Source organism: Delphinus delphis, chromosome 16 (assembly GCF_949987515.2).
Source record: "Delphinus delphis chromosome 16, mDelDel1.2, whole genome shotgun sequence".
Lineage (NCBI taxonomy): Eukaryota > Metazoa > Chordata > Mammalia > Artiodactyla > Delphinidae > Delphinus > Delphinus delphis.
In genome coordinates, this window is record NC_082698.1 from 16,369,264 (window position 1) to 16,395,737 (window position 26,474).

The 26,474-nt window shown below is 36.4% G+C and overlaps 2 protein-coding genes across 2 annotated transcripts in view; one reads left to right on the plus strand and one right to left on the minus strand.

The window, feature by feature from the left end:
- Positions 1-4,947, minus strand: part of NHLRC2 (NHL repeat containing 2) — a 62,672-nt gene extending 57,725 nt beyond the window's left edge. The window contains exons 1-2 of the mRNA XM_060034024.1: positions 4,565-4,947; positions 1,507-1,659 (exon numbers count right to left, since the gene is read on the minus strand). Coding sequence (XP_059890007.1) covers positions 1,507-1,659; positions 4,565-4,742 — 331 coding nt within the window. The 5' untranslated portion in view covers positions 4,743-4,947. The remainder of the gene's footprint in view (positions 1-1,506; positions 1,660-4,564) is intronic.
- A 538-nt stretch (positions 4,948-5,485) lies between these two features.
- Positions 5,486-25,937, plus strand: DCLRE1A (DNA cross-link repair 1A). Its single transcript, XM_060034026.1, has 9 exons — positions 5,486-6,879; positions 8,795-10,486; positions 11,929-12,062; positions 13,149-13,267; positions 16,158-16,298; positions 18,027-18,172; positions 18,952-19,106; positions 24,197-24,338; positions 25,349-25,937. Exons 1-9 carry the CDS (start codon positions 6,414-6,416, stop codon positions 25,507-25,509), a joined length of 3,156 nt encoding a protein of 1,051 aa, XP_059890009.1. The 5' UTR covers positions 5,486-6,413; the 3' UTR covers positions 25,510-25,937.
- Positions 25,938-26,474: the final 537 nt, after the last annotated feature.

Genomic DNA, 26,474 nt, shown 5'->3' on the forward strand with positions numbered 1-26,474 from the left:
CCTTGAACATCTCTGTACTTTCAGTAGATGAAAAAGTCCATTAACTATTAAGAAAGTTATACAAAGCCCTTCGTAACGCAAGTCTGAACCTAATCTGCCTTCCTCCCCTTTAACTCTTCCCCGGGGCCCCTATAACCTTGCGACACTAAACTATTTACCACTCTCCAAACCTACTCCTCTGTGCTTCCCCTCCTTGTTTACCTGTCACTTCCTCAGCCAGGAGTGTCCCTCCTGCCCCATTTTCATTTTCAGCTGCACTCCTGCTCATTTTTCAAGTTCCAGCTTAATTGTCTCCTTCTTTTGAGAAATATTTTCCAAAGCTTCCAGGCAAAGCGAGTTAGTCCTTTCCCCATGTTCCATAATGCTTTAATTCAGCTTTGTTACATATTTCCCCAGCAGTTAGAGTACCCTGCACATAATACTCAATAAATGTATTTATTACATGGATTTGAACAAGACACATAAGTATCCAAAACCTAGGAGATAATGAAATACTCATGTTTCTTAAATATAGATGAATTTTTGAAAACATGGTTTAGCGATTGGGAATATTTGAGTTCTTGGTAAATCTCACCCATAGGCAATTCCAAGATACAGCCCGTTACAATTTAAAAGCATCTGAAGTTTCACCTGCACTGAAGGTTTTATCCAACACTCCTTTTTTTAAACTAAGTTTCAAGAAATCCTTCATTTTTGTACATGTATACTCTATTCTCATCTTTACTCTCACAAGATCAGTAACCCCCTCTTCTTTTTAGTCACTGCAAAGAGGACAGCTTCAATTAATTTAAGCCTAATTAAATGGAACCTTTAATTAGTTTCATTTATCCCATATGCTCTCTTTTTAAAAAGAAGTAAACAAGAAAAAATCTGAAAAAATGTCAAAGTTCTAAAGAAAATACTAAGTATAACCTCTTACATTTTCAGAATTTGTAATACCATAAAAAAGGATTTCCTAGTGTGCTTTGGAAAACATTAACCTTTATAAATAATTTTTAAATAAAGCAGGGTCAAAGAAAAAGTATCTGTTATAATATTTTGCCTTCCAAAATATTAGCACAGGTAGTAGTTTATGTCATTTGAAATTAAAGGAAGCTTATTCATATTTCCTAATAAGAACTTTAAACCTTTTTATCACAACAAGAAGAATATAAAATTAGTCACACATTTCATTTTTTCTTTTTTTCATAGAACAAATTTAGGTAAGTCCAGGTATACAAAATGACCTTTTTAAAATACTTGGATCATGAAAAAAGTAAACTATGTCTTATCTTTAAAGAAAGACCATAGACTAAATGCTGGTTCTTTAGGAAGGCAAACCATCATCACTAAGCTTAACTCTTCATGAAAAGGTACATGGAGTCCTTAATTCATAGATTAGAAATTACTTTAGAATCACTGAAGTCTTGCCAAATGTTTCATTCTCCTATGAGCAAAATGAGTCAGCTACTCTTCCAGTGACTATGCCAGGACAGACTGTTAGAAACCAATTTAAAGGGCAGATACCTTTATCAGAGTATGTGTGCTCTAATGCATGAAGATCAGGCAACAGGTGAATACAGTTTATGCAGCAGTAGGTGAAGAAATCAAGGACAACCACTTTTCCACATAGATCCTTGTAGACAGAAATAGATTCTTCTGTGTTCAGCCATTCTAATCCTGAAATTTACACAAAATAAAAAATAATTAAAGGAAATGATCAAGATAATTTACTTAAAACTTTCTATTAAAATGTGAACAATTATTATTTCTAAGGAAGGGACTGGCAAGGAAGGAAGGGAGTGGGGAGGCAGAAGATGAGAAAGCTACTGCTATGAGACAGTCTGCAGATATAGTAAGAAAAAGCTACTAAATTCTTTCAGAAATGGTATATTAGTCTGTGTGTGAAAGGAAGTAAGATTAACATATTTAGGTAAAAATAAGAGGAAATATCAAATATTAAAAGGACTTAAGTACATGATTAGGTACAAATGGGCTACTGAGAATGAAGGTCAACCTTAAGAATAAATATCAAGAAACAGTGTTAAAATATAAGGATAAACATACAAAATACCTAAGCCAATTTCATAAAAGAGCTGAAATGCTCTGGATTTGAATAAGACCTTAAATACAAAATATTTTAAATGCAAAGTTAAGCAAAACACACTGCTATTATTATAGATTTCATGGAAGCAACATTAATATTGAAGAAGAGCATGTTCCCTTCCCTCCAAAGAAAAACAGAATCTCATTAATCTGTGCTTTTGTAAATTAGAATTTATAATTACTTGACCATGATTTACAATTTTAACTATGCACTATGAAGAAAAATTTTGTTAAACAAAAGTAGATTAAAAGTACAGCATCTCTGTTTAACCAATTTAAGGAAACAAAGATAATGAGTTTGTTGCTTATAAGTAAATAAATGCAGATACTAAAAGTATTAATTATAACTTGAAGCAGGTATTTGGAAATATTTTATAGAAACTGAAAGCCAAAGCTGGGTGGAACAAATGAATAATAACAGCTAACAACTAATAACAGCAACTGAAGTCACTCAATTAAAACAAAATTCTAAAAAAAAAAAAGTCTGCAAATCAAACTAATATTTCTGCCAATTAGTCACACCTAGTGAGGTTTAGGGTACAGTGAGGTCTTAAATATCCATTTTGATAAAGTTTTAATAGTATGCCAGATCAAGTGACCCTATAAAACTTCAAAGTAATTATGTATATTTCAAATCCTAATTTTAAAATATTTATGAATTTGTCTCAAATTTATTTTCTGTAAATAGTCAAGTGACTTAGATTGGAGAGGCAGGGAAAGTATAATTACATGTCACTTATTGTGCTAGGTGCTTACCAGACTTAATAATTCACTTTATAATAACAATAATAACAATGAATATAACTTTAAAAGCTGCTAATAATGACATTTACTGAGCTCCCCTACGAAGTAAGAACTTTAGATACACCATATAGTCTGCATAATAAACCTGAAAGGTAAATAATTGCTTCCATTTTATAAGTGAGAAAAGTAAGGCTTGGCAAAGTCAACTAACTTGCTCAAAATCATGCAACTGACAAATGGAGTAACTGGGATTTAATTCTGGATCTGTCTGAATCCATCCATTATACCACACAGCTTCTCATAAAACATGTTTCTTTGAAGAAATTAACAAAGCACAGTGTTTCTGAGTTATGTTTATGACTTCCTGATTACAGTAACTGATAAAGAAACCAAGAAAAAACTCACATCTAGTATTCTGTTCTCAATAATCAGGTCCAGCAGAAAATTTGTGTCAAATATGAAGCCTGAATATTTTGTTGTATTACGTATGAGTCACAAAGATCAAAGCTCATAGTAATAAAATACACTCATCGTAGATACAAACAAGAAAATAAAAACACTGGCCCAAATCCTAGCTGCTGGCATGCCCATTTTACGACAGGGTACGATATATAACTAACTTCTTACAGACTTTAAAAAAAAATACACATTCATCTATATAAACTTTTAAAGTTTCTTTGATGGGATAAGCACTAATGCACCCAATTCTTTTGATAGAATTCCACAATAATTCAAGTCCAGTATAGGATTAATAACAGATAAAGTAAGCACGTATGAAGGCGAGAGCAAAAGGCTTCGAAAGACGAGGCTGTCGTCAGAGGCAAGGTTCCAATAGACCTCCCATGAGATACTGAACCCTGCCACATCGAACCAATTAACTATACATGTGGTTTCAGTGTCATGCCAGGAGGCACGCCACCACCAGCAGTCAAAACAATGCCAGTCCCAACCAAAGAAGGTAAAGTTCGGTTTCATTTATCATAGCAAGATGAGCTTCACAAACAGCACTGCTGGGACTATCAGTTCCCTCGTGCTCCAAACATTCACAGAGCCAGGATTCAAACCTGGAAACTGGCCATAATTGATTCAGATTTTTAAAATTACAAGGTTCACGACTTTGAACGGAAGAGTGTGACACAGTTAAGAAACCGGCCGATGCAGTGCGGGGGAGTGCGGGGGGGGTGTCTGTATAATCCAACTCTAGTCGTTCTCAGTTGTGAGGCCCTCGGCAGACGACTTAACCTCCCTGTCCCCGGGCCTCAGTTTCCCAACTATAAAATAGGGTTAAGAAGAGCACCTCAAATGGTTTGCAGAGAGGATTAAATAAGATAATACCCTTGTGTTTAGGGCTGTGTGTGGCCCATAAGAAGTGATCAATAAATGGAAGCTAGGATGATGCACAAAGACGATGACGATGCTGGGCAACCAGACTGAATGGGCACGGACACTGGAATCACTGCCAACAGGGGTCACGAAACAGTCAGGGAAAGTCTATTGAGTTAACACACGGCCCGGGCAGATAGGGAGGAAACAGAGACAAAGATGCATGTGCCCGCCCTCCACAAACCCCCGCGCCGCCGCCGCCGCCGCCTGGGGACAGAGGCTCGGCTGGGCGAAGCGCCTCTGCCCGGCGCGGCCGCAGAACCACGCCTCGCCCACCGCTTCAGGGGAGGGCGCCGTCCCCGAGGAAGGGGAGGTTCCGGGAGGGGTCCCCACCCCGAAGCCAGCCCCTCACCTTCCGGAAACTCGGGCACTGACAAGTCCTGCTCCCAGCCGTCCACCTTCTGCAGATACTGGTAGACCAGGCTGTCCTTCTCCTCCTGGGTGACGGCATCGAGCAGAGCGTACTCCAGCGAGGTCTGAGCCGGGAGCAGGCCCGAGAGGCTGCAGCTCCGGGCTCCGGGCGCGGCCATGTTCTCTCCGGACGGTCCAGAGGCGGCCGCAGAGCCCGCGGGACGGTCTCGTTTGGAGAGAGAGGGACTTACGGTCCTCTGGTTTCAAAACCGCACATTCGCCTCACTCTCCACCAGCCCCACTCCACGCTCACAGCACTTTTTTCAAATGCTAAAGTACAAATTGACGCAATTCCCCGGCACGTAATTAAACTACCGTCCCAACCTACCCCGCCCCTTCTAAATCTTCTCGCCGCAGCTGAGCCTGGACATTCAGAGCGCCAGATTCAACACGGAAAAGGCTTCTGGGCCAGCGTTCTAGAAGCTCCAAGAGAGCAATTCCCCACCCTTCACTTTGGAAATTAGCAGGTTTTAGAACTAAAACAAAACAAAATAAATCCGTAGGATTTAAAAGGGCCCTAACTTTTTTTCTTTTTAAAGTCTCACGTTTAGACCAGGATCAGCTGATTCGACACAGCATTGGGAACGCGAAGCTGTTCCCGCCACGGCACGAAAGGTAAAGGAGTAGGCTTCTTAAAGTTGGGAGTGACTAGCCAATGGCCTTGGCTTATATGCAAACGCAGCATTTTGTTACCCTACAGTGCTGAAAGTGCGGGTGCGAATAGATTGTCAGCCAAGCAGGGGGAGGGGGCAGGATGGGAGCGGACGCAGCTGGAGCTACTCCCGAGGCGCGAGGGTGGCAGGTGGGCGACCGCGGGGATCCCTGAGGGCCCGGCCTCTGTCTTCAGAAGTGGAGAGCACTGGTGGCTTTTGTGGAGCGAGCTGTGCTGGCAGCTCCCTCGCTCCCTTCCCTGGAGGGGGTGAGGGCCCACTCCGCTGGCCTTGCAGCCTTTAATGCCCAAAGAGGCGGTCGAGCCGGTGGGAGGCATCAGGCAGGTGAAGCTTGGTTTTGAGGCTGCTGGAGAGAGAGCTGATCGCCTTCAGGCAGACTACCTCTGGAGTCTGGTGATAGGAGTGTGGGTGGCCTCAGTGCAAGCACAACTTCACGTACTTGAATTTTGTTTGTTCATTGTGCAGTGTTTGTTCGTTGCCGCTGGAGGAAGATACTGGATTGACCCAGGAAACTGAAGTTGTCGAATATCCACCAGTCACGGATAAGGGCGCGTTTTTTTTTTTTTTTTTGCTAATCACACACATTTGATTATGGTGTGACTAGTGTTACTAGCAAACTGAAGTAGCCATTAAGTGTTTGGAACACCTGCAGAGCCAGTTGCCCAGGGGCTGTGGTTGGGTTTGTGAATTATTTGGACAATTGTCCAGTTGAAAGAGAGCTGACAGGAGCTTTATAACAATTTTACGAAGCTCCTTCTAAGATTGAACTGTTAAACCTATACTTCCCATTGGGGTTTAGTGTTCAAAGTATTACTGACACTACTTTTTATGAATCAAGTCCTGGAAAAAGCCAAGATACCTGAATCGAAATACACACAATGGAAAACTCAGATGTTAATTTTATTGTGCTATAAATGAAACAGTAGGTGTTCTCACGTATAAGGTTTGTAGTTTGCCAATATATTCATTATCAGAGCTTTAGATTCCCATCAAGTTGGTGGGTTTTCTGTTACTTTATTTTCCTGAGCAAAATAATTCCATTTAAAAATTTTGTAACAAGACATAGACCCTCAATTTACTTAAGATTAGTGCTTCTTTAATGATCAAAATCATTTTGCCATGTTAGAGGATGCTTTTCTGGAACAAGACATCTGGGAATACAAATCCAAAAGAAAACCCAAACAAGTACATCCAAATAATTGCTCTGAGAATATTCCAGAATCTGTTGAGAAAGCAACAGATGGACAATACCAGTCAAAACGAAACAGAAATAAAAAAAGAAATGTAAAAGGTAAAAAGAAGGTTAAGGCCCCCGAAACGTGCCTTGGAGAAACAGACAGTCAGACTTCTGTCGCTTCCAGTCAGAACTCTAGTTGTGGAGATGGTATTCAGCAGTGTCAAGACAGGGAGGCCACTCCAGGAAAGCACTGTAGGACTCACAAAAACAAACACGTGTCTCCGAAGATACGACCAGTTTATGATGGGTACTGTCCAAACTGCCAGATGCCTTTTTCCTCGTTGCTAGGTCAAACACCTCGATGGCATGTTTTTGAGTGTTTGGATTCCATACCAGTCTCCGAAACAGGTAAGATTCCAAAAAAGATAGTGGACTCTAAATAGTCAAAAAGACTTGCATTAGGCCAGACATATCAGTCCAGTGAAACAAGCCAGGTAAGCAGTAAACCAAAAATGAGGTGAGATACTCAAAGTATAAATGACTTAACCGTAGAAGGAAACAAGGTAATGCATTGGTACGCTTCTTGTGAAGGGTAAAAAGATAACAGTCAATTCAAGTTGCAAACTTGAAAACAGTATAAATGCATTTTACTATTTCATAAGAGTCCCTAAAAATCTGTGATTTTTCATAAATGTTAATTGAGCACATATTATGGTAGATATTTTCAGCTGCATAAGGTAGGTGGTATTGACATCTGATAGATGAGGGGTCTTAAAAGCTAAACAACTTGCCCATTTTGTTATCTTTTATGAAACAAACTTTTAGAGAATCATGAATGTAGTCCAGCCTTCTAAATATGGCTGTGTTGGGGCCATCATGCTAATGGACAGAAAGAAGAACTAGGAAGGAGTGTTTGGTTATTAAGATTCTAATAAATAAAATTGTGCCAAATGAGAACTGAAGTAATACTATGTTTCTGTTATCATTTAAACTATATAATAAATATCATGTTTAATATGTAGAAAATCCTACTTGTAGTATATGGAGAATGGATGGTTATTGATGATTTGATTATTTAAAAGTTATATATACCATACATAAATTTTTAAATCTCAAAGAATCAAAATTCATTAAAATAAAAATAATATTCAGTATGGCTTTCGTGTTAACTAAAATTCAGAAGACGTTTTATTATTAACTTCTAGTTCTCATTTTAAAGTACTGCATGAAGATGCAAAATAACTTAAAAAAAATTGGCACCAGCCTTATACAACCGAGAAAGCCTCATCAAATGCTAGTAATTTGTTTTTCAGTGGCTTGAAAGTCAGAAATGGCAGCTGGAATCCCGTGGTGAGCACTCAGGGTGAAATATCTTATAGATGAAGCTACCTCAAAGAGTTTTTCTCTTGGTTTTTTCACTGATTAAACTCCTTTGAATGGATAATCTCAGGTGGATTCTTCTTGAATTGAATTTTATTCTATAACATATACTTTTATGAGGTGGGTTTTTAAGCAATGAAGTCTCCAGTTTAATGTGACATCTTTTTGCGGGGGGAGTGGATCATTTTTTGACGGGCCTGAAAATGAACATACAAGGGGTGGGGTATGCCAAGATGCTTTACAGACTGTTTCTCAGTCATAAAGGTATGACAGGGAATAGTTTCCAGATTATTAAAGCCTTATTATTAACCAGTTTATCAAACTTAATTTCAAATCTTAGAACAGAACCTAAAATGTTTAGGGTATGAACAGCTCTAATTAAGATTGCTATTACTGTTTCATATACAGTGTGAATATTAAATAACGGAACCTAATTTGGTACTGCAACTGTCATACATATGTGTTGCCTGATAAGACAAAAATTGAGGTAGAACTTTAGTCTGTGAGAGACATACTAGCCTTCTCTACTCTTTATTGCTTGAGCAATAGGGACGGAGTGAAACTGATGGGATCAATTTGTAGCACCTGGTTCAGAAATACCTAGTTCAAGCATGACATGCATTTTGGAGGAGCTCATATTTGTGAAAGTTTTTAGTGGGGAGAAAAAGGTGTTAGTCTTAAATTTTGGGGGGGAAAAGAGTATTTGAAAAGAAATTTAAAAGAATATATTGATTTAAAAATAATAACTAGCACCTTGCAAAACCATACTGGATTACTGTTATTGTGTGCTGATTTTTTGTTTATATAATGATAGCTATTGTCCTAAGGCCTCAAAGTTGGACTGATGACTTTCCACTTACATGTTAATTTATAGCGCTAATACTGTCAAAGCTTAGTCTGTGCTTTGATCCGGTAATACTTTTTTCTTTATTAAAATTTTCAGAGTGTCCTGATGCTCTTCAGTGTTCCTCAACAATTCCTTCTCATTACAAGAGATACACTCATCACCTGCTAGCTCAAAGCAGGGCTGGTAATAGTCTTTTCAGCGATCCATCCCATGAGTCAGGTGGGAGTTTCAGTGAGGCTAATTCAGGCTTTCTTTGTAGCCATAAGGAAAGATGGTCTCCATATCAGAAACAAACAGATAACTTAAAAAAAAATGTTTCAACTGATCCCTTGTTAGTGACACAATGTCTAAGAAAATCTCAGTCTCCAACTGAAACTGATAAAAAGGTTTCCTCTTCAACAAATAGCCAAACTTCCCAACAAGTCCCACAAGTTACAGAACTTGTTAATAATGACAAACTGGTAGGATTTGGTTTGCCTCCTGCTGAAGAATTAGACAGTCAAAACAGCCCAGAACACATAAATTTGACATTGCCAGAAAATGACTTTAGCAACTGTGAAATCTCCTATTCTCCACTTCAAAGTGATGAAGAAACTTATGATACAGATGAAAAGCTGGATGATTCACAACAGGAACTATTTTTTACAGAAAGCTCTAAAGATGGCAGCTTAGAAGAAGATGAAAATAGCTCCACTTTGTCTAAAAAACTCCATGACCCTTTACTGAAGGACCAGGAGGAGAGCTGCCCCGAAGTGGATAGCTTCTTAACTCAGGATAAATACGATGAAGAATTGTATAAATGCAACACTCTAAATGATTCCTCTCAACTTACTTTCCAAAATAAGAGTATTATTTTACGTGATGATCCAGCATATACTGATGATTTTATATTGTTTCCACCTGCATTAGCAGAGAGGTTTACTTCTCCTAGTTACCAAGCTACTAAAGCAAAACCTGATGAGCCAGAATTTCACTCATCTCAATCAAATAAACAGGTAATTGAAGAATCAGCTGTTTACAATCAAATTTCTCTTCCCTTACTTAAGAGTAAAATGTCAAAACCTTTTGAAAGCCACGGAGGAGGGTGTCATTCTTTCCAACCAACCCAAAGTAAAACTAGAGAATTATCAAGTAAGAATTTCAATGCTAAGCACAATACAAACTCAGCATGTTTCTGCAGAAAGGCATTAGATGGTATGCTGGACAGTAAAGTTACAGCTTTAAATACAGAGATATTTTCTAGTACACCTACTGCTGCTAAGTCTTTGAAAATATTGCTATCTGGCCCTAAGTGTAATGCATCACAACCTTCTACTAAGGTAATGAAGCAAATGGATATAGGTGTGTATTTTGGACTACCACCCAAAAGAAAAGAAGAGAAATTGCTGGTGGAAAGTGCATTAGAAGGGATGAACTTAAATACAGTTGTAAGTCCTAATGAGAAGAGGTCCCGGCAGCGCAAGAGGAAAACAGAAAAATCTTTAAGTGATTTAGAATTAGAGGCAAATAATTTAAGTGAGAGTCAGCCCTCTGTGGAACTTTCTCGTAAGAGGTCACAGCATCAAAGAAAGAGACTTAAAAAGTCAGATTCATTGCAGGAAGGAGTACATCAGAAGAGTTCAGGTCACCGTAACAAGACAGAACCTGGAACAGTCAAGTTAAGTAAAGACAGAGTCTTCGTAAAATCAGCTCATGGCAGGCTGCAGAGAGGGAACACGAAAATCCCAGAGTCATCGAATGCAGGAGAATTAAGGAAAAGGACATGTCCATTCTATAAGAAAATACCTGGTAAGTTGAAATATCAAGGCTTCCTATATCTACGAAGATGCAACTTTTTTGTATTTCATGTTCATTGCCCATGTTATGTGTGTGTGAAACAATTTTTTTGTGTGTTTACTTTTTATACCTCATTGACCTGTAACAGACTTTTTTTCCTATTTAATCTTTTTTACTCCATTCAATTCAGCAAACTTTTATTAAACATATTTTATATATAAGGTACTATACTATTTAGATAGATATTACAGATCTGACAAAGATTCATATAGATCAGCTTAATACAGAAGGAGGAAAGGCTCTCTGTAAGTAACCATAATAACAGCTTCTAAGCACTTAAGAAAAATGCAAGTACTAAATAGCTTCGAAGAAGGAAAATGTTACAGGTTATGCAGGTCATAATAAATGCTAAACATTTTTAAACCATATCATAACTTAGTTTCTCAGTCTTTTCATGTTCTTATAATTTCTCATGTCTTCATAGATGAGTTAGTAGAAAAATGTGTCGTAAAATGAATTTTATTATTGAAGAAAACAGGTACCCTTCTTCTGAAAAGAATATAAAACTGCCCAAATATACTTGGTTTCAGAAAAAAATTTTAATATGCTTTTTTGATATTCTAAATCTATTCAGTATAATTTGTTCAAAATATTTGTGTGAAGAAAAGCATTTATGTACATCATAGTACCAGTTCTGTTTTTAATAATTATTTTGATTAATTTTCTGTATTTTAAGTGAGCCCAGAATTAGTGGGCCACGTGTGGATAGGTCTCCCTAGAATTGTGGAGGTATGTTTATTTACCTGCATATCACAGTCAGCGCACTTGTTTTTTCTCATGAACAAATTTCAGAACAGCTCCATCTTTTTTATTTATTTTTTTCATTATTGCTCCTCTAGGGAGGCTGTTTAGGCTTTTTGTTTGTTTGTTTGTTTCCCTTCCTCCTTCCCACCTCCCACAATGAAATTCAAATACTACAGAGACCCTGTTTATCTGTTATTGTATTGTGGCCCTTTGGAGGGCCATTAGATTATTTTTGCCCCTTAGGAGCATACCAATATCACCCCCATTGAGAATTCATGTTTTAAAAGAAAGTTAGCATTCTCCTTTTGCTGTTTTGCAGAAGTAAAGGATTTTAGGTGCCCAGTAAGTATTGTGAAAACATTCAGCAAAACAAAAAAGTAACTCATTCGTAGCTAGTATTTTTAATTTTTTTGTACAGTTATTCATTAAAAAGCCTATACCGGGATATTTAATGGAAACTTATAAGACTCATTTTCATCTCTAGTATCACCTTTTGCTGCATTTATGTGGTGTAGATTTTTAAATTAAAATGTAAAGTTCAGTTGGAAATGAGATGTAAAGGTGTCAGAGGGTTTGCTATATAAGCAAATTGGGTTGCTTTTACTTAGTTAGCTATCGCTCAAGCAGCTGTGTTGGTGTTTTCATTGTAGGAACTGGCTTTACAGTCGATGCCTTTCGGTATGGATCGGTTGAAGGTTGCACGGCCTATTTTCTCACACATTTTCATTCTGATCATTATGCTGGATTGTCTAAAAACTTCACGTTTCCTGTTTATTGTAGTGAGGTAAGTTTTAGTATCCTAAATCCTGAATTTGTAGAATGCAGCGAATTTCTAATCAGTCTGGTTAAAAAAAGGTAATTAAGATTGTAAGATCTATCATTCTTCTAGAAAATATATGAAAAAACAGACTCCACATTGAGATTCTAAAAGTAAATGAGTTATTGTCAATAGTTACAATAGATTTTTTAAATTATGCTTTATTATGTGGAAACAATAAATATTGATACCTCATGATGTACTGAAACATGTAAGTTTCATTCGGTAAATATTTACTGCATGCCTAAAAAGATACTCAAGGCAAAATACCTAACTTCAGGGAACCTTCAGGCTATACACTCACAGACAGTACCGCAATGGGATCTGTATTGTAATAGAAAAGTGAACAGAATGCCTAAAAGTAGGGAGAAGCGGGGCTTTACTGTGTCCTAGGCTAAAGTTAGAAAACGTTTCACGGTGAAAGAGATACCTTGAAATAATTATGAAAAGGTGAGCATTTTAATGTGTATTACTAAGGGCTTTGGCTAGAATTTGATTTTATCCTCAAGCATTCTTGAATTATCTTCTTTTTATTAATGAAGCAGCCGAGGCTTGGAGAGGTTAAGTGGCCCCAAGTCACAGAGCTAGTAATGGCAGAGCCAGAATTTGAACGCAGGTCTGTCTCATTTCAGAGCAAGGCAGAGGGAAGAGCAGAGAGCCTTCCAGGTAGAGAAGAGTTTGTGTAAAGGCACAGACACCTAAGAAGTATGCCCATTCCAGGAACTTCAGATAATTCAGAATCACTAAAGACAAGATAGGGAATAACAGGAGATAAATCCACAGAAATGGGTAGGGGCCAGATCATGAAGGGTTTTGTATGACGTGATGGGGATAATGGACTTTTTACAGGTGAGGGAGCATCAGTGACAGTGTTTAAGCAGAGTTGTGACACAGTCATTTTAGAAAGTTCTTCCTGGCATTCTGGAGGGTTTACATGAGCATAAGTGGGAGAACCAGGAGATTATTAAGATATTTGGGTTCTAAACTAGATATGAAATAAAAGACGTATTTAATGTTTTAATGTATCAGCAATAAGCACATCCTGTTTTGCAGATAACTGGCAATCTGTTGAAGAGCAAACTTCACGTGCCAGAACAATATATCCATCCATTGCCGACAGACACTGAATGTATAGTGAATGGTGTCAAGGTGGTTTTGCTAGATGCCAATCAGTAAGTATTAAAGTTACCTTAGTAATACCCTATTTTTAAATATTCAAAAGGAAAACACATTGCATGGTTATTTAAGAACTTTTTATTGGAACTATTATGCTTGATATTTCATAAATGTCTTATTTAAGTAAGATAAGAAATAGTTAAGTAAAGTGTGTTTCACCTTTTGAAAAAAAATGTACCCAATTACAGGATCAAAGATTAAACATAGAGAGATTCTCTCAGTGCTGTCTAACCCATTTTTTAATGCAGTTTAAATTACTATGCTTTACATGAGGCTCCATCTTATTTTTTTTTTAAATCTTTTAACATTGCTGCTGTTCTTTAAGAGATAACCTTTTGCCATTTTCTTTAATATCACTTACATAAATTAACAGCTGGTACAAATTAACAGCTGGTACTCCATTCAGATTCTAGAGGGTTTTTTTTTTCTTTTCCTTTAAGAAATCCTTTAGGTTTTTGATACTAAAGTCTTGGAAGATTTTTTTCTTGGAAATTGGTTTTCTTTTTTTCTCATTTTTTTAAATGTAAAGTACTGTCAGGATTCACATTGCCAAAATGTAACTGTCAGTCAGCTATGCATCTTTGTAATTTCCATAGAATGTTAGCCTTATGTCCCTTAGAGATCATAGATGCCTAGAGAATTAAAATTAAGACTAAACCTAGGTTTCCTAAATTCCAGGCTTGTTATTTTTTCAGGTTGCCTATAAGTTTTTGTCTGCTAACTTCGCTGCTGTTTATTTTTTTAATCACCAATTATGATAACTCAGGTTCTGATTTATTTTTTTTTTTTGGTCAACTTTATTGAGGTACAATTTACATAAATAAAATGGACCCATTTTAAATCTTTGCTGAATTTTGACAAAAGTAAACACCCATGTAATTCCCACCACAATAAAAATATGGAAAATATTCCCCACCACAAAAGTTTTCCTTGTGTTCCTTCCCAGTCAATCCCCAACCCCGACTCTGACCCAGGAAACCATTGATGTGTTTTCTATGACTGTGGATTAGATTTGTCTTTACTAGGGATTCATCTAAATGAAATCATATAGTATCTTCTGTTTTGTATCTGGCTTCTGTCACTCCTCATGTTTTTGAGATTCATTCATGCTGTTGTGTGTTCCTTTTACTTACTGAGTACTATCTATTGTATGGACACAATACAATTATTCTTTCCATTCACTTCTTGTTGGACAACTGATTTTTGTTTATTGATCTTGTATCCTGAGACCTTGCTAAGCTTGCTCATTAGTTGTTGTAGGTTTTTTGTAGATTCTTGAAAATTTTCTACATATGTCATCCACAAATAAAGATGCTTTCGTTTTACTTCTTTCTTTCCATTTAGAATGATATTTTTTCTCTTATTTATTGTACGGGATTATGCCTTCAATACGGTGTTGAATAGGAGTGATGTGAGCAGACATATTGCCGTGTTCTCGATCTTAAGGGGAACGCTTTCAGTCGTTCTCTGTTAAGTATGATGTTTGCAATAGGGTTTTCATAGATGCCTTTTATCAGGTTGAGGAAAATCCCTTCTATTCCTATTCTGCTGGGAGTTTGTAATCGTGAATGGGTGTTGAACTTTGTCAAATGTTTCTCTGGCATCTATTGAGGTGATAATACAACTTTTGTCCTCTATAATGTTAATGGGGTAAATGACAAAGATGGACTTAAACCAGCCTTGCATTACTGAGATAAACCCCACTTGGTCTTCATGTATTACCCTTTTTCAAAATATATAGCTGGATTTGATATGCTAATATTTTGTTAAGGAATTTTGTGTCTGTTTTAAAAAGTATATTGGTCTATAGGGTTTTTTTTAACTACACTTTTGTCTTATTTTGATGTCAGAGTAATACTGGTCTCATGAAATATTCCTTCCTCTATTTTCTAAAAGGTGTCATGTAGTAATTATTATTATTTCTTCCCTAAGAGTTTAGTGGAAAATCTCTAGTGAAGTCATCAGGGCCTGAATTTGGGAGTCAGGGAGATAAGGGGAAGTTTTTAATTACAATTGTAATTACTTCCTGTGTTTTCCTAGAATTTAAAATGAAAATTCTCTGTGTTTCGGCAGTAATTTCCAAACCCCATTGTGTCAGGGGTCCCCGAGACCACCTTGAGGCTCAATGGTTCACCAGATGGACTCACAGGACACAGAAAAGCTGTTTTATTTGTGGTTACAGCTTATCACAGTGAATGGATACAGATTAAATCAGCAAAGGGAAAAAGGCAAATGGAGGCAAATCCAGGAGAAACCAGGTGCAAGTTTCAAGGTGTCCTCTTCTAGTGGAGTGGCACAGATGTGCTTAATTCTCCCAGCAACAGTGTGTAACAACACATAGGAGGTGTGGCCAACCAGGGAAGCTCAGTTGAACCTTGGTATCCAGGGGTTTTATTGAGGGTCAATCATGTACACATGCAACACCCATGCTGATTGACCTGGGGTACTTAGACGCCAGTCCCCTAGAGCAAAGACAGATATTCACCATAGATCACACTGTTAACATAAACTGTCTTATCAGACTAGTAACACATGGCCCAATGTGTCAGGCATACAAAACACTCTTAGCAGGCAGAATATTTCAAGGACTCTAAACTTATCTCCCAAGGGCGAGCCAATGACTATTCCCAAGGACAGGCCTTTCTTGGGGACCTGTGGAGTTTGCACAACACTGGCCTGCTGAATTAACCCTTTCCTGCACCCCATTTTTTGTGTGTGTGTGACATAAACTTCCTTAAGTTAAAATGCTACATACCTTTGTAGTACAATGCTATGTCATTGTGGTCAGCTAATAAAGTATATTAATTTGTTGATATTGAAATGAACACTCTTTCTTTAGATGCTTTGCCTGTGTTAAGAATATTCCTTTGAAATGTTTGTGTTCAGCTGTCCAGGTGCTGTCATGATCCTTTTTTATCTTCCTAATGGTTATGTCATACTACACACTGGAGACTTCAGAGCAGATCCCACCATGGAACGTTCTCTTCTTGCAGGCCAGAAAGTCCACACGCTTTACTTAGATACAACGTAAGAGAAACTTTGTTTGTGTACTTCTTTTTTCCACCAACAGCATTTGCCCTGCATGTTATGAATAATTTGAACTTTTGCTTAGGTAATCAAAATGATGGCTTACTGTCAATTATCATTTTAAGTATTAGGTGGATGCTGTTTGAAAAAATATATATTTAAGAACAAATTTTGGATTGCATGGCTTAACTGACTCCAGCTCAATTTTTTATGTAATATCCTTTTGAAAATATGGTTTATGTAAAAACCTTGCTACTGAAACAAGGATGAAAAATTTGGGAGCAAACTTTAGGAAAACGCCCTTTAAAGTTATCCTTTCAAAGTGTCTGTGTAACTATTAAGCATGATTGTGAAGAAAAAAACAGAGAATGAGATTCTGTCTGAATATTCAAACTTACTTTGTTCCTTTCTCCAAAAGGTAATCTATAAGTGGCAACCTTGAATTCCTAAGTGCTACATAATGGTATAAGCTATTATCTTCTTTTATATATTGAAATACCTCACCAATTGGTCAGAAATTATGTTAACCATTTCAACCTGTTTCAAGAAGAAGTGAGTTTGGATGGCATATCTTAGTAAGAGATGGTCTTTCCACAACCAGTTTTCTAATACTATAGTTAATTCTTCCATTCACCTAAATACTAGGTGAACTAAGAAAATAATTTTTTTTAAACTTTGTTACTTAATTCTACATACAATTCTGGATTTCTTTGTGAGTATTTATAGGAGAAAGGACTAAGTCTTTTCTTAATAATAAGAATTATGGCTGAACAGCAAAAACAATTTTGAAAATTGGAAAAATATTTCTTTAATGTGTGTACTTTATGAGATTTTTCGTGAAAAAGTGCTTAATTTTCATCTCAAATATCTATAACTAATAGTGTTAATTTTTCATGGGTGTTACTGTATTGAAGTAGACCCAACTGGATCTGCTGTAGTCCCATGATACTATATATATTTCTATATCTCCTAAAAGAAAATAACAACCAGATGAATATTAACTGTTTGATTTAATGCTACTTCACCAAATTCATGTTCAGTTTCATTATCTTAAAATATATATATATTTTTTGGGCTTCCCTGGTGGCGCAGTGGTTGAGAGTCCGCCTGCCGATGCAGGGGACACAGTTCGTGCCCCAGTCCGGGAAGATCCCACATGCTGCGGAGCGGCTGGGCCCGTGAGCCGTGGCCGCTCAGCCTGTGCGTCCGGAGCCTGTGCTCCGCAGCAGAAGAGGCCACAGCAGTGAGAGGCCCGCGTACCGCAAAAAAAATAAATAAATAAAAAAATATATATATATATATGTATATATATATAATTTTTTTAACTAAATCAGAATTCTTTAGTCCAAAAAGATAATCCCTATAAATCATATTTCCTTTGATAGGGATTGGGGTTAAAAAAAAAGATATTACGGCTTATAATTCATAGCTAAAATAGCTACCTAGAAATATTCTTGAAGGAAAAAAAATGCAGTTTCTTTATTTGAGGGTTATAAAAGAAATAGAATTAAAAAGGTATATTGAAATGTATAGTTCCATCATAAATAATCAATAGCTGGTAACAAATATTTTAACCACAGGCACTGGTGAGATAACTGCGGTGGTGTTAATGTACTATACTGCTGTTGTATGTAATTTTGCTAAAGCTTGTTTTCTAAAATAGCATCCAACTTAATGCTATGACTTTCTTGTTGTTCTTTTAATAAGTACCATATTTCCATATTACAGATATTGCAGCCCAGAATACTGTTTTCCGTCTCAGCAAGAGGTTATCCAGTTTGCCATCAACACTGCCTTTGAGACTGTAACTCTAAACCCACGTGCTCTTGTTGTCTGTGGCACTTATTCTATTGGAAAAGAGAAAGTCTTCCTAGGTGGGTGGTAGCTGTAGCTAATTTACTGTATTCTAAAGATCAGATTCTTTTTGCATAAAGCCCTTTCAGGCTCTGTTCTTTCAGTTGATATTTATTTCCTGAAACAGTTCAATATTACCTTTGAGGTTGAAAGAAAAATTTGGTAGAGTTTGATTCATTTAAATTTTGAAAGACTTAACTTAATGGAAACATTTGATAAGTATGTTTACGGTAGCCTTTATATCTGCAAAATGTTTATAGAGCAAAAGTCCATGCTACATTAGTATTTTAGTGAACTTTGAAAGATGACTAGTGCATAGGTCTTTCACTGCATTCTTTGATGATAACCATCAATTAATTATTTTAGAGACCAGTTTTAGTTTTTGTTCCTAAATGATTTTTGGATATGTAACTGTAGTTTGTCTATATAGTATTGTACTATTTTGCAAAGTACTTCCATTTCTTCTTAACTGTGGTCCCATAATGTCAAACATTAAGACGTGAAATGATAAAGCTAAGGTTTTAACTCCTCCAAATTTTGTTTTTTCCCTCCCTCTAACTCTTTCCATACATCTTATGCAATTTTTAAATACTAGGTCTTTAAAAATAAATTCTTGGCTTTCTCACAATTTATTCCACATAGTTAACTGACAAACCTGTTCAACCTTTTTGAGATATTATGGCAAAAGTGTGAATGTTTTGAATTTCTTTTAATTTGGTAAATTCTTATTTTAAAGTTAAGTTGTAATTTTATTTTTTTCATAAGCTGTAATTTTACTATTTTTAAACTTTTCCTTTAGCCATTGCTGATGTTTTAGGTTCAAAAGTGGGCATGTCCAAAGAAAAATATAGCACATTACGGTGCTTCAATATACCAGAAATTAATTCCCTCATCACTACAGACATGTGCAATTCGCTGGTTCACCTTCTCCCAATGATGCAAGTTAATTTTAAGGTAAGCATTCAAGAGACATGTCTTTTTAGGATGAACTAGAAAAGGCAATCTGATGATTGTAAACTAGAATCCCATTTTACTTGCATTTAACGTAGAGGAATTCAGTTACAGTGGAGTCAAAGTAAACTTTGCCCTAGAAAATTTTTTAAGTGGAATTTTAAATGTTTTAAGTTTGTGTGTGTGTGCAGCTGTATAGAGTAATTCATATGCCCACCAGGCGTTTAAGAACTAGAGAACTGTCCTAAAGGAAGAAACAAAAATAGAAAAGTGTGCAGCTCTCTGGTCATTCAAACATTCTGAGATTGTTCTCCGTTCTTCCTGGATGAGTAGGGAAATGAGTGGAGAGTTCTAGGGAGTTCTTACTTTTCTTCAGGTCTATTCTGTATAATATTAAGCCACTATAACATTGATATACGTTGAAAATATACTGGTGAGGATTAAATGAAACAGTAGAAGTGAAAGAGAAAGTTCTAGTGCTAGTTCTGAGATATAAATTAAGATACATATGACATGACCTCCCTGTGATTTATGGGGGCTCATTTGTCAGATTTATTCAGATACTAAGATTCATTCCATTTACTAACGTTTTGACACCTTGCAATGGAATACATCAAACCTATGTATTAAAAGTAATTCAGGGCTTCCCTGGTGGCGCAGTGGTTGAGAATCTGCCTGCTAATGCAGGGGACACGGGTTTGAGCCCCAGTCTGGGAGCATCCCACATGCCGCGGAGCAACTAGGCCCGTGAGCCACAACTACTGAGCCTGCGCATCTGGAGCCTGTGCTCCGCAACAAGAGAAGCCGCGATAGTGAGAGGCCCGCGCACCGCAATGAAGAGTGGCCCCCACTCACCGCAACTAGAGAAAGCCCTCACCCAGAAACGAAGACCCAACACAGCAAAAATAAATTAATTAATTAATAAACTCCTACCCCCAACATCTTAAAAAAAAAAAAGTAATTCAGAACATAATGTACACCAAAAAATGTTTTTAATTTTGCTATAATGTTTATGAAATAACTTTTATGGAGCTTTTTGAAATAGCTTAGGTGTTGATTACTGTATCTGTCTTATAAATAATAACACTTACATTGTGTAAAGAAAATTAGGATTTTAGTTCTGTCCCTTGAGTAAGGAAATTCTCACTGATGTAACTACTCTTTTCATGAGAGTATGGTAAAAATTTTATGGCCTATTTTCATGAGTATATAATTCATAAAAATGTCTAGGATAATCAAGTCATAGTGTTGTCCATTGGTGTTTAAGCCAGCTTTGCAAACATATGTTAAATTTGAGAGGCATCCAGTTTAATGGAGGCTAATGAGGATGTTGGTTAATTATAAAATGAACACTGATATCCTGCGGAGGGTATAGCATATTTTTATAATTTTTAAAAAGATTACTTCATGCAATACAGCCTTATTTCCTGCTAACTTAGTTTCATTTGGACAAATTATCCATTTAGGGGGACAAAAGGGGTGGGGAAGTAAGAATATTATGGAAATGAAGGGACTAGACCTTTCCAAGAATAGTGTTTAAAAGTGCCGTATGCTGTGGAGAGGTCATATGAGGAAAAAATGACCTGCACAAGAACTGTTTCAGTGAAGTGATGTTGGAGAAAGCCAGTGACAGCAGAGGGCTAAGGAATGAATGAGAAGGTGTACAGATGGCCAAGGAGCACATAAAAAGAGGATCAACACTGTTAGCCATCAGGGAACTGCAGATCAAAACCACAGTGAGACACCACTGTACACTCACAGGGATAGCTGTACTAAGAAAGACAGTGCCAGTTGTTGGTGAGGATATGGAGAAACTGGAACCCTCATGCGTTGCTAATGAGATTTTTAAGTGGTGCAGCTGCTTTAGAAAGCAGTTTGTTAATTTCTTTCAAAGTTAAACATGGAGTGACTATATGACCAGCGATTCCAGTCCTAGGTATACGCCTAGGAGAATTGAACATGTGTCCACTTCTACACAAATGTTCACAGCAGCATTATTCATAATAGCAAAAAACTGGAAACAACTCAGATGTCCATCAAATGATGGATGGATAAACAAAATGTTATATATACTTAAAATAGAAATATTCTTCAGCTGTAAAAAGGAACGAATTACTGCTACATGCTACTATATGAATGAGCATTGAGAACATGCCAAGTGAAAGAAGCCAGACACAAAAGGCCACATACTGTGTGATTCCATTTATATGAAACATCCAGAATAGGTAAATCTGAAGAAGTAAGTAGATTAGTGGTTTCCAGGGCTTGAGGGAGAGGGAATGGGGAGTGACTGCTAATGAGTACAGTGTTTTATGGAGGGGTGATTAGAAGTGGTGATGGTCATACAACTTTGTGGCTATACCAACAACCACTGAACTGTATGCTTAAAAAACACCCCAAAACCTGGCAGTTACCTGCTTTGAAGACAAAAAACAAAAAAAGGAATATCTGAAATCGTTGCCTGTATTATTTCCATTGTTTGTCATAGGTTGTTGGTATTGTTCAGTAGCCCTTCCCCTTCCTCCATGAAAGTGGCCAGATATCGATGACATTTTTTACAATTTCATATCTTCAGAACACAGACGGAGCAGAAGCTGACAGTTACCATAGACTATATTTTAGTTAGTACTTAAAGCCAGTTTTTTTTACCAGCCAAAAATAGTTTTATTGTATCAGAGCTAATGACTTTTTTGTGAAAATGTAAACCTGATACAATTGTCAGGGTTTCTAAGGCAGGCTTGAAAGACTTAGAAACCCTATAAATAAAACCATTTGTGCTGCCTAGTTCAACATCCCAAGTTCATATATGTAAGTATATAGTTTACTATCACCTCTGATTTAAACCTGATTCATGGGATGTGGCAAAACATTATAACAATAATGTTATAAATGATTATTTGCATACTGAAAAAATAACTTTAGGGGCATCTACTGAATGCATTTTAATCACAAACTGGTTACCACTAAACAGAGAGACAAGTCATAGATCAGGGACTTTATGTTGACTAAATGATAATAAAATTCCTCATGATAGTAGTTCTGCAGTTGTGGTTAATGAAAGACTAGTGGCTGTCAGCAGTCTTCTCTGTGTGTTTGGCTTATATGATAATATCCTATGTTTTTGTTTGTGGTACAGATTAATGATGTTTTCATGGTAACTCTAACTTGTCTCATGAAAAGCATGAAATTACTTCTGAGTGGGTTCTCCCGAGTGTTTGAACAGAGGCAAATAAGAATGGATAAGTTTGATGACCTGCATTGATAGCTGGACTCTCAGTTTATGATATTATGTGTTTAATTGCGCTAAACCTGTTTCCTATTATTTCCTTTTCTTTGTGAGGACAGGAAGAGAGAGGGATTAGTAATTAAGCAAATAGTATTACGATAGATCTTAGACTAAGTAAGACAAAAATCTGAAAATTTGCAGGGCCAGGGATATGGTAATGAAAACTTAGTTATATAGCTATATAACTTAAACTTTTTTGGGGGGGGTAGTAGTTGGTAAGAAATATGACTGTTTAATGGTAGGTATACAAATTAATAAAAGATCATTATTTGATGCAAAAGAGAAATCAAAGGGTTATTATTAATTTGTCAAGTGAAATCTTAATGTCTGATAAACACAGTAAACTGTTCAACCTTTAAATAGTAATCAAAAAGAAAAATTAAAAAAAAATGATGTGTTTGTCTTCTACCAAATTGGTGGACTTTTAAAAAAGGTAATATTCCTGTGCTGAGATTTAGAGAAATTGGCACTCTTCATCCACTTGGATAATAATGGAAAAGAGGGTAAATCCTCAACTATCTCCATTTCTAGAAATTTATACTAAAAAATGAGTCCTTTCTGAAGAGATCAATCTGTAAGTTCCTAGGTGCTGATGGTATAATAGATGATGAGAGTCTTAAAAAGTTAGGAAAGAGTAGATGGTTTCCATTAAAAAAAAAAAAAAAAGACTCAGAAGGTGGTGTTTATTGATGTCTTCCCCTTAGGCTGTAAACTTCCAAAAGGTGAAGGCTGTGTCTCACCACTCTGACATCAGCACCTGGTGTTAATACTGGAACAGATATTTATTGAACAAATGAATAGATGGATGAGTGAATTTGTCTTTATCATTTCTTCAGAACTTCCTACCAGCATCTTTTAAAAATTCAGTAGAGTATGTATGGTTAAAGAAGAAAAAGAAGACTTCTAGAAATCCAAGATGATACTATATACACTAGGTTTTTTATTGTTTTAAATAAAATTAAAATTTTATTATAAATTTACACTAAGCCTTTGACACTCTGGGTTGAATCTTTAGCCCAAAAAGTATTAGAGTTTGTTTTGTATCCCTCTTGTCATTGTTATATTTATCTGGATTTCTCTTATCTTTCAAAGGTTGAACCTTTGTCATTGATTTTCTGAGAATCTTACCTAATGTCCTCACTAATGATGACCTCACTAATGATGACCTCAAGATTTATTAGCATATTACTTCTGATCATAGCACTGTGAAAAGTTTTGAAATTATTCTAGTTCATGCATAAAGGGTGAAAAGGAGTAAACACTTGAAAAGGGAACACTAGATACTATGCATCTTAAAATGTATGTCTGAGTTGAGTATAATGCCATTATAAAGTTATTTCCATATTTTATCCATCTGTCACACCTCTACTGGTGTATATGTATGAGGATATGTTTGGATTGATGTTTACCAGTGTTAATATCAGTATCTCTCATAAGGATAGTATTAGATGCTAGTATCTCTAATATCCTAATAATTGTAGGATTTGGAGAGGTGTTTGTTTTGTTTGTTTTTGGTAGCTATCTGAATTGTAATTTTAAAACACATGATTACTTATCTTTAAAGTTGCCTCATCTTATTTTTCTCAGACTGTACTTAAATTTGTTTAACTTAGGTAAGTAAAGGGGAAAAGATTTTTTTTTCCGTGATTTTATTTTTGGGGGGAGCACAGCACTAGGTTTTCCAAGTTAATGTTCACCAAGTGAAAACTCCGTGACTGTGCCAATGTAACATTTTAATCATTCTGTTTTATTCCATATAACCCATCTTCACTGACCATTAAATAAATATCCTTTTTTTATTTAACAGGGTTTACAGAATCATTTGAAGAAGTGTGGTGGGAAATATGATCAGATTTTGGCTTTTCGACCTACAGGATGGACGCATTCTAACAAGTTAACTAGTATGGCGGGTATTATTCCCCAGACCAAAGGAAACATTTCAATATATGGTATAATTATTCAATTTTTTTACTCTTAATGTTTGTAATTACCTTACATTTTTTTTAAAAGCAGTAAAACTAAGATCCAGGGAAAAAGAGGCACCAAAGAATCTTTAATAATTTAACAGGTTCAAATCATTCCTCATGCTCCACACCTGTATCTTTAGTATGTTGTAAATGCATATAAAGGAGTATGAATGTAGTAAATAGACATTGACTAATACAGATCAGTCTATATGTGTGATCAGTGACATGTAGGAGAGATTGTAGAACTACTTGAAAGGAGGGGTGGGTAGTGCCATTGTGTTCTGGAAGTTTAAATGACACTGCGACATCAAGAACAGGAAGACAGTGGATTAGATGTGATGACAGCAAGAGATACAGACTTGACTTTAATTTTTTCATCTTTGGAGGATGTTTACCATTGTCCTCAGAGATTGGCTTATTACAATAATGGCTGATGGAAACATTTTTGGATCCCAGTTTTCTCAAAACAGGACCCTTTCTCCCTCTTTCTCTGAGGTATTTGATCTTCAGTAAAGAAGATGAAGAGATTTTTAGTACTTAATTTTTTTTTTCCTTTTTATGCGTACAAAGCTTGGGGATGGAATCTGCTTACTTGCCGTGGAAATCAAGAGTCTTCTGCTTGTCACTCTTTAAATTTTACTCATATTTCTTCCAGAATTTTCCTGAAATCAATAGCTGGGCAAAGTGCTTAAAGGGAAGAATTGTTTAAAAAGAAAAGCCTACTTATAAATAAGAATCTATAGAAATGCCTATTATTAAGTGTCTACATAGCAAAGTAATAGAATTTTTTAATGTTCAAAAGTTTTTGTATCATTTTAATGTTTATTATTTGTAAAAGATACTAGCAAATTTTGTTATCAGAAAAAAAGCACCAATGAATTTTTGGCAAAAATACTCTGGATTGCTTTCCTTTTCTCTTTTATTTTATTTTGGGCTTGTGCAGTTTTCTTTATTAGTTTGATTTTTAGTAGGCACTGTCTTTCGTGTTGCAGGGATTCCTTATAGTGAACACAGCAGCTACCTAGAGATGAAACGTTTTGTTCAATGGCTGAAGCCGCAGAAAATCATACCTACCGTGAATGTTGGCACCTTGAGATCTAGGCGCACAATGGAGAAATATTTTGAAGAGTGGAAGCTGGAAGCTGGATATTGATGTTACCTCAGAGGACTCAGAAGTAGTTAAGTAACTTAGGCCTAGCTTGTTAGTAGTTAAATCTTCAGTGATATGATATTTCACTTTATGTGAAAAACCTCATGAAGGTCACTCATACAGCTTATTTTCTCATTTACGTTTGAATAACATGTTCACAGTGCAGGACCTCTCAGCATCATCAATGATAATTGAGACTGGTCTGCCTAGTACCCTTGTTTCTTGCCCCTCCCTGTGGGGCTGTTGTATTCCGCATCCAACAGTAGGAGCGTAAACATAGGCAGGTTTGGGGACCAAAGGATTCATGATAATAAACTAGATTGAAAGCATTATATGTAAGTAATTACGTATCTTTAAAATTATTTAATATGGGGCATATTTTTATGAGATAAAGCTTTTCTATGATATGTATACTTAAATAAAAAATTGATCTTAAATTTGCCATAGTGTCGTTTGGTTTTTAGGATTTATAACTGACATTTATGCAATCTTATAAAATTTCAGTGACAGTAAGTCAAAATTTGACTCTGAAAAAGATGACTCAAAGAGACTAGACAACTACCCAGTAAATGATGGAGAAAAGTTTGAGTGAATAATGTTTATCTGAATTGTTTACTCAAGACATTAGATAAGTAAAAGTTTAGATTGCAATTCTTTGTTTGTTTGTTTGTTTTTGTTTTTGCGGTACACGGGCCTCTCACTGTTGTGGCCTCTCCCGTTGTGGAGCCTGTGCTCCGGACGCGCAGGCTCAGCGGCCATGGCTCATGGGCCCAGCCGCTCTGCGGCATGTGGGATCTTCCCGGACCGGGGCACGAACCCGCGTCCCCTGCATCGGCAGGCGGACTCTTAACCACTGTGCCACCAGGGAAGCCCGCAATTTTTTTTTTTTAAAGTGAGATTATATAATTTATTTATGAGTCTTGATCTCTCCAACAGAGATTAACTGATCCAAAATGAAAATTTGGGGC

Coding starts and splice junctions, on each gene's coding strand:
- DCLRE1A (XM_060034026.1), top strand. CDS start 6,414: ATGTTAGAGGATGCTTTTCTGGAACAAGACATCTGGGAATACAAATCC. Junction 10,487..11,928: donor ATTCTATAAGAAAATACCTG/GTAAGTTGAAAT, acceptor TTTTCATTGTAG/GAACTGGCTTTACAGTCGAT. Junction 19,107..24,196: donor TGATGCAAGTTAATTTTAAG/GTAAGCATTCAA, acceptor TTTATTTAACAG/GGTTTACAGAATCATTTGAA.